General features: G+C 44.3%; 1 protein-coding gene across 6 annotated transcripts in view; it reads left to right on the top strand.

The window, feature by feature from the left end:
* Positions 1–787: 787 nt before the first annotated feature.
* The window catches only part of LOC102097889 (alpha-2-macroglobulin), a 31,944-nt gene continuing 19,224 nt past the window's right edge, over positions 788–13,507 (top strand). For all 6 annotated transcript variants that reach the window (XM_065048453.1, XM_065048451.1, XM_065048449.1 and 3 more), the window contains exons 1-14: positions 788–1,013; positions 2,716–2,899; positions 3,962–4,121; positions 4,985–5,037; positions 5,537–5,557; positions 5,910–6,078; positions 7,299–7,383; positions 8,260–8,383; positions 9,639–9,753; positions 9,984–10,093; positions 10,609–10,767; positions 12,147–12,374; positions 12,716–12,779; positions 13,280–13,422. In XM_065048453.1, coding sequence (XP_064904525.1) covers positions 925–1,013; positions 2,716–2,899; positions 3,962–4,121; positions 4,985–5,037; positions 5,537–5,557; positions 5,910–6,078; positions 7,299–7,383; positions 8,260–8,383; positions 9,639–9,753; positions 9,984–10,093; positions 10,609–10,767; positions 12,147–12,374; positions 12,716–12,779; positions 13,280–13,422 — 1,704 coding nt within the window. In that variant the 5' untranslated portion in view covers positions 788–924. The remainder of the gene's footprint in view (positions 1,014–2,715; positions 2,900–3,961; positions 4,122–4,984; positions 5,038–5,536; positions 5,558–5,909; positions 6,079–7,298; positions 7,384–8,259; positions 8,384–9,638; positions 9,754–9,983; positions 10,094–10,608; positions 10,768–12,146; positions 12,375–12,715; positions 12,780–13,279; positions 13,423–13,507) is intronic.

The raw sequence follows: 13,507 nt of genomic DNA, 5'->3' as shown, positions 1-13,507 counted from the left end.
ATGAAACCAGGAAGGACTCAATCTAATGGAAATAATTTGATCTAGATGTGCCAATAACTTGACCTGGATAAGCATCAACACAGGCAAAGCAAGACTCAGGCCATGTCTGTTCTGCTACGTGACAGCAACTGCTGCTCTGGGGAACTGGTTAATGTGTTACGTGCAGTTAACGGGTTGAACTTTTGGCAGCTTCTCATCATGTCACTGTCCCCATTACCATCAGGGTGAAGGTCAGATTATCTTAGACAACTTGATTGTCCAGACATTCTCTGGCCCCCTTTCCCAGCATTAGCTCTGGTGGGACAAGGAATGGAGAGCACAAGAGAGCAGGGTGGGTGGAGGGTGAAGGTTTTCAGAGTCTGCATTCTCTGTTTTCAGATCCTGCTCGTAAGTGGTGGTTAGGCACACCCACACTTGTTTCCAAAACCGTACATCAATCTCCCACCCCCAGTTTGCAGGACATCAGACTGCTTCTGCTCCTCCAGAAGCCTCCAAGACCAGTGTTCTGGCCAGCTCCATACAGGGAGCCCTACGAGAAATAGATACTTCCCCCCTATTCTCTGCTGCTAGCCCTTCTTTTCTTTAGCTACCACCTTTCCTCCTTCAGTGCCTACTGCCATGCCTCAAAAGAGAGACAGCTCCTATCTGCTGGGAAGCCTTCCCTCCCTCTCCTCCCCCAGCTTCTGGCCTTCTGCCCGGATTCAGAGCTGCTTGTTCCAGCTCTTCCTTACCACCTCTTTCCGCTTCCGAATGGGTCCTGGCCCCCTGCCCTTATCTCCTCCAGTCCCTGAGCTGTTTGCAGAGGAGAGTATAAAGGGGTTGGAGGAGAGTATAAAGGGGTTGATTCGAAGAGCGGAGGGGGAGCACAAGCAGCACCAGGCCAGACTGGGTGTCCACTTGGCTCACCACGACCTGCTCTGCACCATGGGGAAGCACAGGCTGCTCATCAAACCAAACATCTTCCTCCTGCTCCTCTTCTTCCTTCCTGGAGACACCTCTCCCACCACAGAACCGTAAGCTATGCAGAGGGATCTGTGGGCAGGCAGGAGACCTGGTTTGAATTCCTGTGTCTGTTGTTTGTCTCTTCTGCCTACTTTCCTTTATGCAGGAATAAAGACACTTGGGCTGGGTAAAGTGTCTTCTACAAGCAGCAGCTCTAGTGCTTCAGGGAGACCCAAAACAGCCTGTGAAACTGAGATATCAGCAAAGCTTCAGAAAAAAAAAAAAAAAAAGAAGGAAAGTTTTATGAGAATATCTTTTGCTGCCTCAGAGAACTGAAAGCATTTTAAAAAAATTTGCTGCACAAAATTGCTTCTTTACTTAAAAGGCAGCTTTTTATAAATGTTTACACATTCAGTTTTTCTCAAGAGACAGACTTTTCCAGAAGACAATTAAAGATTTCATTTTGGGTTGACTAACCTACTCCCAGGTTGAAATGCCCAGGAGATGGGGGTGTTTTTTTTAATTGACAATGAGAAAAAAAAAAAAAAATATATATATATATATATATATATATATATACAAAAGGAACAAATAACGGATCTGGCATGACAACAGAAGGCTTCATTTATAAATTCATGTTATTTCAGCTCAGCCAATGGAATGAAAATTCCCTTCTCTTGCAGGGTTATGTGGCAGTGTAAGATTGTGTCTGTTAAGGTCTGTGAAGGTATATTCTGCTTCATCCATTCTTCACCCCCTTTTGCCCTGTTTGTATGTGAAGGGAGTGTGTGTTGTGTGTATGTGTGTATGTGTACAGCAGAAGCAGTCTGCAAGGGGTCCTGACATCTCAAGAGACTCTTTCCTTTGTCTTGTTGGCAATGTCTTTTCCTCCCCAGCGACGCAAGGCTGTGCGGCAGCACTTTCATCAAAAGTGGGGTAAGCAGACAGCAGGGTTGGGATCTGAGGGACCAAAGCTTTCTCCCTGCAGACCAACTGTTGGACATAAAGGTGTGAGAGCCTCCTCTGCTGCTAAAGGGAATGCCCCGCTTCACTGCTGAGGTGTCGAGGGCTCTTCTCCCAGCTGCTCACTGCTCTGGGGTTGCTCGTCAGAGGCCAGTCCTTGCCCACCCAAAAGGGAGCACTGTTGCCATTAGACTGATCAGGTTTGATTCCCAGATGCAGTGTTCAGCAGCAGGACTCTGGCACCTTGCTCTGCTGGGAGGGAGGCTGCACAGAGTTGAGCAGGGACCCCATGCTCGGCCTGAGCGAGCAGGGCTTGCTTCCCTGCAAACAAACTGAATTTGCTCTAGTGTTTTTGCTTATGATCTGGCACCACGCTGTGGCAGTTTTGGGTCTCCATGAGGAATGACAGTAGTGCTACAGGTGGTTTGTAGTGTGCAGTCAACAGTGTTTATTCATGAAGTACTGGTACTTGTGTGGCTGCTGAATCCTACTAACAGCATCTGAGAAAGGTGACGATCAACTTTTCCCCACTGCCATTATTCAGGGTCTCAGGAGGAACCGCTGCTGTTGTGCCAGAACCTGAAAAATATATCCCTTCCAGATGTTTGTGTTGAGGATTTCCTGTGGTATTTTACTTTTCAGACCGACCTGTCTACAGACATGCTGGAAAACTTGTTACACTCCCAGAAAATGCATCTCTCTCCCTGTACAGTGAAAGCTGGAATCATCAGACTGGTTTATTTGCTCTTCCTGTACAGCTCCTGTTACCTGTTCCTTTTCCTCTGACCCATTCTTCTCCCCTCTTCCTAGGCAGTATATGGTGCTACTGCCCTCTCTGATACACACAGATTCTTCTGAGAAGGTCTGTGTTCAGCTGACCCACCTGAATGAGTCTGTGACACTGAGTGCCACACTTGAGTATCAAGGGGAAAACAGGAGCTTGATTGATGATGTGGTGTCAGAGAAGGACGTGTTCACCTGCATCCCTTTCTCTGTGAGTATCTCACCCTTGTGGGATGATCCCTTGTGTTAGGGATAAACTATAAGGACACTGAGTACTAATGAACAGAGTAACACTGTGTAGTTTCACTTCCTTCTTAGTCAAAGGTATGTTCATGTCCATCCTCAACACCATCTCACTGCTGAGATCTCCTTAGCATGCTACCTGAATGTTGAATCCTGGAAAGCAAGCACATCTAGGACAGGAGGAGGAAAGGCCAGGAGAAATGAGTAGTTTTAGTATTGACATTCCTGATGACGGCTGTTTGGTGAACAGCTTCCTCAAATGGCTCTTCACATCATCCTTCAACAGCCACAGATTGTCACTTGAGTGTCTTCAAATTAGAGTAGAGCTTTTGGATCTCAGATACTTTTTGCCTTGTGGATATAGTACACTGAATTGAAGTGAGAACATAGAGTTGTGATTGTCTGTGTCTGAAAAAGAGAGTGAAGCAGGAAATTAATAGTTTAGTGTAACTGATAGCCCCAGGGACTATAACAAGTCATGAGCAGCCATAAAAATTGGCCATCTAGCTCAGAGCATAGATTATGTCTTTGCCCTGAGGTATTGTCTTTCAGGACACTGAAGAGCTTGGCATCCATGTCTGGGTTTATCAGATATAGGCTGAAGACTGAATTCTGTCACTTGGAGAGAGATGTATAGAATTCTAGCATGTCTGGTTTGGAAAAGGAAATGTTCTGCAAGGACTGGGGACATTATCTGAAAGAGAAAGGGAATTATTCCATTGCCCCAGTGAATGTCAAAGGAAACGAACAGAAAAGTTTCGGTCAGGGCAGTAAGAATTGTTTAAAATCATCAAGTGGCAGAGGGGGCAGTTATTTTGCTGCACAATACCTGCACAATCACTGCACAGCAGTAGGGATGAGTAGGAATGTGGGACAAACAAAGATCAGTCTTTTGTTTCTGATTATAGTTCTCCTCAACTCTGTGTTGGGTCCTTCAGGTTTATATTAGATATCATATTTCATAAAGGCCAGTTCAGTTCAGGAAGCCTTTAAAGGTAGCCTATAACATAGTTGGCTTCTTACTCTCCAGCTTCCAAAATCAAATAGCCAGTCACCAGTCACATTTGTCACTGTGATGGTGAAGGGGGCGACACTGCAGTTCACGAGCCGCAAGTCGGTGCTGGTCCAGAATTCTGAGAGCCTGGTCTTCATCCAGACAGACAAACCCATCTACAAGCCTGGACAGACAGGTACCGGGGAAAGGGTGAAGATTTGTGTTTGAAGCAAAAATTAGTACTAAACCTCTTGGACTATGCTGGCTAGATGTCATCAGCTTTCACTGGGAGTCAGAACTGCAACCTTATGGTGGAGGCTTAGGTTTTAAATGCTCCATGTGGGAACAATTTGGGGAACCTTAAGATACATGCATGTATCTTAAGGCACCTGCACACACACCCTCTGTCACTGGGGACCATGCAGTTAGGGTCAGTATTAAAATCAGAGAAAGACTGGATATTTGTCCTACAAAGAACAGGGCCAAAATTCAAACTAAGCCATGAAATAGCTTTCAAAGAGGCAGATTTTGCTCAATTAAGACAGAGAGAACTATATAAGCCATTTATTTCTTCTAGGCCATTGATGTCCTAAATTTGGTCTGGACAGAAACAAAGGTCCTAACAGAGGCACTGAATTCTCTGTCTATCCAGAGCCAACACAAACTTGCATCCAAGTGCTGAAATAATTTGCTTGCATTCATCCTTTCTAAGAAGTCAGTCTAGTTATAGCAAAATTAGAAGACCAATGTGAATTCCAATGTGAAAATTTATCCTTACAAAGTAGGCAAGGGCGATTTGAATTTAACTTTGGTTCTAATTAATGAGATTCTGTTGTCTGTGATCAGTAAGACATTCACACTGCCATGGATTTGCTCTTAACATCCTCTTACTCATGTAATTTCTTCCATGGGTAGCCTTCTAGTGTGACTTTGCTTTCTAGTGAATGGAATTTCTTTAGAAGATAATAGCTCTGTTCTCTGTTATACCATTTTTTGTAACTAATGTATTCTGGTTGGTGAGTATACTGTGGAACCTCACTGTCTGCCTTTCTCCATCAGTCCTGTTCAGAATTGTTTCTCTGGATAAAGACTTTCGTCCCTTGAATGAAGTGGTAAGTATGATCCTTCATTTTGACTAGTTATTTGGCCTTAAGTCATCTATGTGGTGAAAGGAAGGAAAGAAGTGTCTTTTGGGGAGAGCTCTCAGTACACTGGGATAGTTGTGCAGTTCCTGGGCTTGCTCAGATCTTGTTAACAGGACCTGTTCTTCAAATTTCTGTGTAAGGCTGCCTTCTGCATTTTTGGAAAGGTTTGACAAACTACAAATAAACAGTGCTGGTGTGAACACCTCAGCAGTGAGCAGGCCACATGCTCTTATTAGTATTGCAGTAATTTCAGCTGACTTTTCTGCTTGAGACAAAGGATTGCCCTCCCTACCAGCTGTACCTCAAAATGCTCTGTTGCTCTATACTAGGAAGTTTTTTGCTTATCCCATTGGATGACCAGCTTGTTCCCTGAAACATGGTCATATCCCTGGTCATTTGACTGGGTTGCTTGCATTCTGTCTAAATGTGCATTCTAAGTATGCTGTTTTCTTTCTTCTTTGTCTAGTTTCCGCTGGTGTATGTCCAGGTATGTACAATCATTAAATTCATATTCACATCTATTGCACGTCAACCCAGGAAGAATAACTAACTCAAGATGATTCTTGTCTATTTTCTCTATTAAGCAGGCCCATTACATTAATTCAAATACACAGAGCTTTAACTCATATGATGGCAATCGTACTATGTGGCCAGGTTACAGGTCCTTCTATTGTCCAGGCTGGGCTCCCCACACAATTCTGCACTGACCCCCATTCCTGCCCTGCAGCCTCCTGAAACACTGGGGCTCAGCCTACTCTCACACTTTTGGGAGCGCTTTTTAGGTCTTGTTGCAGACTCCTACTCTTCTCACAATCTCCTTGCGTTCTCATTACCTGTAGGACCCAAAGAACAACCGTCTATACCAGTGGACAAATGCAGAGTTAAAGGCAGGGTTAATACAGCTGTTCTTCAACCTCGCCTCTGAACCTATGCAAGGGACCTACACAGTGGTGGCACAGAAGGCCTCTGGGAGGACAATTCGGCATCCTTTCTCTGTGGAGGAGTATGGTAACTATTGCTGCACTTTCAAGCTCCTAACAGTTCCATGGGTCCTGAAAGCCTCATTGAACAGGGTAGTAGATCTGGCCAGGATGTCCAGTATGGCTGGAAAAATGTCTCTTTGTCCTCTCCCTCCCAAACATCGTCCCTTTCTGAAGAGGGAAGGCTGAAGGACGTGAGTGACATGTCTCCACTCCTTCCTAAGCCCCAAGCCATGCAGTGTGGCTCTTCTGACTGCCCACCTCAGCAAGGGTCCCATCAGGAGGAGCAATGTGCTTGGATCAGTCTGTGCTGGTAACCACAAGCCTCACCTCCTTTCAGAGGCCACAGCCTCATCTCCAGTTGGCTACACACCTGTCAAGCGTCATGCTATCAGTCTGGGTCTCCCCTACCTAAGGCCCAAAGTTCTGACCTTTTGGTGTAGGTTGGGGCTCTCTGTGAATTCAGATCTTATCTTTCCTCCTCCACAAGCTAAGTCCGTAGCTTGCATGATGCTTTAGTGCCTTAACCTCTCTTTGTTACTCTCACCCCTATGCAAGTTCCATCTGCCTGGCTAGAAAGTGGTATCCAAATATACACCTGTACATGGTCGCAACCAACATATCTTCCCACCCCACTGAGCCAGCTGCAGCCTTGGTTACATGGTCTGACATGATCTGGCTTGTGGTTGAAAGTCCTTTGACCTCTTTCAGTTGCAAGATTGTCCCTGTGCCCTGCGTCCTTCCTAGTTCTCCCAAGACAGTCACCATCCACTTCCCTTCCCATAGCTGGGTTTTGATGTAATGCCACCGTGTGCTAATTTAGTGGGGAAGCTATAGGGTCTTCCTATTTTTTCAAATTGTTAAGACACACATGCTTTGGAAGTGCAGAGACCAGGCTGCAGTCCCAGCTCCATATGTTTGTGGGAGACCTTTATTGACTTAACTTTATATTTTACTGTATCCTACTGCTGTGGGACTGATAACCCAGGTGTTATGTAAGAAGCTGCTGTATTTTATTAGCTGGTGCAAAAATCCTGTCTTCTTACCTGGCATAGTGGTTGTCTGAGTGCCTGTGGTTTTCACTGACTTCAGTGGGATGTGCAGGTGACAGAAGCCTCTAAAATCGGACCATTGACATGCAAAAGTGTCTCAGGTCATTTGTAAGAATAGCCTTTGAGCAGCCTTCATGTCTCATTTTTATGTTATCCCCCCCCACAAACTGTGTTCCTTTTTTTTTTTTTTCTGCAGTGCTTCCAAAATTTGAAGTAACAGTGAAAATGCCCAAGGTGATCACCATTCTTGATGAGAAGCTGAAAGTGACAGTTTGTGGTCTGTGAGTATCATTCTTTCATGTCCTTCTTGGTTTCAGTTTTTCTTCAGCTGCTGCTGGAAGTCCAGTTGGGAGACTGAGATATATATGATACTTCATTCTATTCCTCAATCATTTTGGGGTCCCAGGACCAAACAGATTACATCTACCATTAGGCAAAAGGCAACAAATATTGCTTGGGGCACTTTGTATTTAACATGTAGAAACATATTGTTCTTTGGGTTTTTTGGGGGAGGATGTTTTTGCCTGCCTTCTTTTTTTTTTTTTTTTTTTCTTTTGAGTCATAGGTATTTCAGACCACCTACAGTTCTAGGGAAGAGGTCTTCAGTTTAGTTTACCTGGGAATGACATTTGAACTGTGGTTTCTGCTTGCCATCCCTGAGAGGAACCCATAAGTGATGCAGCTGCCCTCTTTCCTTTGGGCCATCTCAGTTGATTCTGCATAGCAATGTTCCATGCTTCCTGCAGGGAGAGCTATGGCTTGGGCTACAGAACAAGCCAAAAGACCCAACGCACATATGTACACTAACTGGTTCTGTCAGAATTGGGCGATGGGCTAGATACTCGCATCATGTTCCTCCAAGGTGAGGGGTAATCACAACTAAGTCAGCATTAGGGTAAATGTTTACTGCGGACTTGTGTGTTACTTCCAGGGTAGCAATCAGGACTATAAGATTCAGTGCTCCTGCCTCTGTTGCCAAGCCTGATCCTAAAACGCAAATTTCTTTCTACTTTTTATTGCCTGTGATGACCCTGCTGTATCCTGGAGACAGCTCTAGGGCAGAGTCCTGACTCCACTGGGGGTCAGCTAGTTATTTTTTTACATCCCTTTCACATTCCCATTGGCTCTGTTTTTCTTTCAATCCCCCCTGCTGGTAGATACACATTTGGGAAGCCTGTTCCTGGCCTCGTGAGCTTCCGTGTCTGCCGGAAGTTTGAACATGCAGCCACCACCTGCTATGGTGAAGAGGCTAAGGCAGTGTGTGACGAGTTCTCTGGACAGGTGAGTCATGGTTACTCTTGTGGGTAGAGTGATAGGAGAAAGTGTAGTTTATTGAGCTTGCCTTGTAGGAATAAGCTTGCAGATGTACAAGCGTGAATGCAAAGACGGGACAGATAAAAATCTTTTTTTAAGGAAGCCTGAAGAAGGAGAGAAGATTGGGTGCCAGACAAAATGTGAAAGGTAAAAACAGAGGCAAGGTACGTGCAGTAAAAAAGGTGTGTAAAGGAAAGAAGCTGATGGAGGAGAAAGAGATGAAAAAAACAAAAAAAGGTCAGATTGAGTGCAGAAAGTAAAAAGAGAAGATAGAAAAGGTATGAGCAATGAGAGCAGAGGTGGAGTTGGCTTACACTAGAGACAGTGTGTGGGCTCAGAAGTTGGTGATAGAAGCAGGAAAGGAGCAGAAACCAGGGGAAAGGTGATGTGGTTTGAGCAAGAAGGAAAGGAATACAGATTTCAGCATCAGTGATTATGACAGACAGGAAAAAAAATATCAATTTTTTCACTCTTCAGACTGGCAAGTCTACAAGGGCAGAACTGAATGGTGTTTGGAGCATGGACAGGTGTAACAGTGCTAGCTTAACTGACAGAAGCTGAGGTAATGGCTATTGTGGCTATATCCCAGGACAAAAAAAGCAAGCAGAAGATATCCTTGAGGTCTGCTACACTATGATCCCCACAATTGCCTCTGCCACTGCTGTTGTTACCCATGCTAGGAGAAAATACAAACATCATGGTGCTAACCTTTGTTCCAGGCATCTTTTCCCTTTTATTTGGAGACCCACCTTCCACATGAGGATGCTGAAAAGAGGTGGCAAGCTTTGGAAATACTTTTTCAGCTGTCATCTTTCTATGCATACACAGGCTTTGGTTTATGTATCACTCATACAGCTTGTGCATTTTAAGGCAGCAGCTATATTCTACGTGCCTGATGCTTGGTAAACAATTCCTGTGTGGCATACACTTGAATAATCCCCTGTGCTTCTGTACCAAGTGTTTGGAATTTTAAACTTCACATACACAAAAATCTTCTAGGTTGCAAACTCTTTGCTCTGATGTTGCTGCAATTAATTCAAAATTGTGCCTTTCCAAGATATTTGTATGCTTTTCCAGTTTTGATAAAAACAACAGAGGGAATAATCTGTGAGGTTATGGGCTTCTCTTCCAGTTCAGAGCAACAAATTGCAATGGATTCACTGAGTTGGATAAACATTATATACATGAGACTACAATGGTCTTCTTTGTTTCCTTCCAACAGACAGACAACAATGGCTGCATTTCTGAAATGGTAAAGACCAAGTTATTCCAGCTCAAGAGGAGTGGATATGAGAATAAGCTCCGTGTAGAGGCTAAAATTAAAGAGGAGGAGACAGGTATGAATTATCTGGATTGAAGACCCATGTAATAAGCCCAGGGGAGACCAGCCTGCCAAGTAGGAATGAGGAAGAAAAACAGACCTTTGCTTTTCTGGAATCCTAAAGCTTTCCTGCCTGGAGGACAGAATCATCAACAAATTGCTTGCCCAACAAAGGAGGGTTGGTATGGAGTAAAAGTAATGCTGGTCAGGCAGAGAAAAATTAATTCTTCATGCTTTTTCCTGCAGGAGTGGAGTTGACTGGAACAAGCTTCTCTGAGATCACGACGACCATTAGCAAAATCACCTTTGAGCATTCAGACTCCTACTACAAACCTGGAATCCCCTTCTTCGGACAGGTAGGGAAGCCATGAGAATGGAATGCCATGAGGACCAAAAGATCATGCTACTGAACCTCCTGGACCTACCATGCATACCCTACTCTGCAAAGATGCTAGACCTCAGTGCTGCTAATCCCTGTGGGCCTCCTCTCCCCTGCAGGCTCTCAGACCAGGGAAGACCAGCTGAGAGCACAGCCCTCATTCTGCTTACCTCTCTGTCCTTGCACTTCTGCTTCTCCAGTCAAGTAAAATTCTGGTTTTCCTGTTTCCTGTTTAATAGAAGGCCTAAGGGGTGTGAGTGTATGTCAGTCTCCACATCTACTCCTCTGACTCAGAGACAGAGATTAGAAAGGGCCGAAGAAATAAGATTCAGAAAGCTTGTGGCTCTCTCTGAAAGAGATAGATGATACATGTTTAAAGTGCAGTGGAGGCTTCCTTGTCTGACATGAGCCCAACATCCTTAGGTTGGTGGTCTATCAGTCTGTTCAGGTGACAGGCATTCCTCTCCTTCCATACTGATTTTGCTCCTCCAGGTGAAACTAGTGGATGGGTCTGGTGCTCCAATTGTCAATGAAATTGTGAGGATTTCTTTCCAAGGAGGCGAGCAAAACAACTACACAACAAATGAAGAGGGCAGGGCACGGTTTGCCTTGAACACTTCTATGTTTTTCTTCGATTCTGTTGGAATTCAGGTGAGTCCTGCGGGCAGAGGAGGTGATGAAGTGACCCACAGGGCCAGAAGGGGAACACCTCTGAAGTTTCTATTATATATGCAAAAGCACTTAGCTTCTTGTTTTTCGTTGTTTGTGCTGACCTTGACATCAGTGTAGTGGAAATAGCCATACAACAAACCAGGTTGCCATGTCACAATTGCACTTAGCTTGCAAATATTTGATTTCTGCTTGGCCATAGCAATATAGGGTTAGAAGGAATGTCAAGAGGTCATAGCAGTCCATTCTGCTGCAAGTCCATTCTCCTTACCTAGAGAAATCTGTTTCAGGGGTGGGTCTGACTCCCGTGGTGGAGTAATGCTAGTGCTTTGCTGTCTTTTCAATGAGATGATTGCCCAAGTGTCTCATCTAAATATCCTTTGTGGTCAGTTAAAGCAATCTGCAGCTCTCAGAGTTTAATTTAGCATTCTGAGTTTCTAAGTTGTCCTCCTTCTTTTTTCTTTCTTTTTTTTCTTTTTTTTTCCTTGTCATAAAGAATATGAAACATTCACAGAAATTCTCTCCCTGGTGTGGAATTTATTTATCTGGGAAAATAAGTGCTGCTGAGCATCCTTTTTTTTAGTGGAAAATGCAATATGTGTGTAGCATGCACATTTCATAATATCTCACCCTGGAATAGGGTATATTGCCTAGAATTATACTTGCTCTTCTCCCTACAATTCTCTTATCACAGAATAAAACAATTAAAAACTATGCAGAAGCTACCACTAGGTGCTTGAAGTTTTCAGAATTTTGCAGGGTAAAGGCAAGAATTCCCAAGTATAGTGAGAAAGATAAGGAAACAAGGGCATGTGAGGCACATGAAATGATGAGCATCCTTCTAAATGTGAAATATATTCCCCTTGCTCTCATTTTTGAGAAGACCTGGACTCTTGCAGCTCCTAAACTTCTACTCAATTTAGGTTTTGAATTCTCAGGTGGAGACTTTTCTTCCTTTTCCATAGCATCCTTAGCTTGATTTTGATTCTAGTAATCTCTGAACAGTACTATTGCTTCTCCAGCACCAATAATGAGAAGAAATATGAAAATCAGGTTCTCTTCTTTTTCAACTAACAGGGTATTAGAAAGTGCAAGGTGTTAGCCCTTGAGCTGAAACTGAAGTAAACAAACAATTGATATGATTCAGCTTGTTTGAGACAAACTCCAGCTTCTCTGGGAGTGAGATAATTCCCAATGATTTGCTAATGATACAACCACACTGTCATGCGTCTTTTCTTGTAGACTACCTTGTTGCTTAAATACAAAAAATACCAAAATTTTAAGACTAGGCCATGAATTTTGGCTACAGTTCAGCCACCTGTGTTTAAGGATCTATGTGTGTTTTTTTTCTCATTTTCCAGGCAACTCACAAAGCACGCCGCTACTGCTATGACCGTAACTGGGTTGTTCCACGCCATGAAGAAGGCTATCTCCAACTAAAGCGCTTTTACTCTCCTAGTAACAGCTTCCTCAAAATTGAGCCCAAGCCTGAGACACTCAGCTGTGGCTTCTCCACAGAGGTCCGGGTGCACTATATCCTTACTCCAGAGGCCACAGAAGAGAAGAAGAAAATCGCCTTTTATTACCTGGTAAGCTTGCACCTGCCATACAGTGAGGTTGTCACTGATAATTGTAGTGAGGCTGGAGATGGAAATTGTGGCTTTGTGGCAGGAGGCTTTAAACACTTTCCCATCATCCTTCGTATGTTCTTCTCCCACAAAAAGGAGGGACTGGCTTAGGAGCAGAAGGGTAAGGATGTCCCAGTACCCCCTGGGTGAGCACTGGAATTCTGCTACAAGAAGGCATACAGCATCTGAGCAGGGTGTGAGCAGCAGACATACAGCTAGGTTGCTCTCCTCTCAGGTTCCCTGTCCTTCAGGTTTGGATCATGCATAACCTCAATCACCGCAGAGTTTCTCTTTCCATTCAGGTGATGGCCAAGGGCATCATTAAGCGAGCGGGCACCCACATTCTGGATTTAGACCAGGAAAGTGGTGAGTTCCTCTCTCCTGCCAAATTGTCGCTGTCCTGGGAGGCTAGGCAACTGTGGCAGACATAGAGGCTGCTTCCATATAAAAGCAGGGATCCTCATCTCTATGTCCTCTAAGATATAGGAAGAGTTTGAGATTTCTTTTCTCTGTGTTTATTTAGGTTTTGCATGGATTTGCTCAAATCCCCTGTGCTAGCTGTCTTTCTTCTGACACTGTATTTTTGGGGCTTCAGTGCTCCTAGGAGACACAGACTGATGGTCTCTTTTTAGAAACTGAACAGAAGTTCAGCATGCTCATGCACTGGAAAACAAGACTTGAAACAGGACTGTTCAGGCAGACAGTGAGACTTATACATCTCTGTGAGCACCAGTTCATCCCACTTGGAGGTCCAGAGTTTCATCATTGCTAGGATGAAGTTCAGCATGAAGTCAAACCTAGCATTTTGGCTGCTCCAAGAACAGGTTTCCTGTACTGTAACGTTTTGCTCTCGTTTTGTTTGCTAGCCAATGGGGTCTTCTTGCTACAACTGCCTGTACAAGCTGATATTGCTCCAGTGGCTGAAGTGCTTGTCTACACCACTGCCCCCAGCAGACAGGTGATCGCTGATTCAACCAAGTTCAATGTAGAAAAGTGTTTCAGCAATAAGGTACGTGTCCAATTCTTATGGGAGCAGCTGTCAGACTGCAGCATAGTCAAGCTCATTTATTTAGATTTAGCCTGGCTAAGCTCAT

The sequence above is a fragment of the Columba livia genome, unplaced genomic scaffold (assembly GCF_036013475.1).
Source record: "Columba livia isolate bColLiv1 breed racing homer unplaced genomic scaffold, bColLiv1.pat.W.v2 Scaffold_83, whole genome shotgun sequence".
Classification (NCBI taxonomy): domain Eukaryota; kingdom Metazoa; phylum Chordata; class Aves; order Columbiformes; family Columbidae; genus Columba; species Columba livia.
The sequence above is the reverse complement of the archived record's forward strand: the minus strand, read 5'-3'. Positions and strand labels throughout refer to the sequence as shown.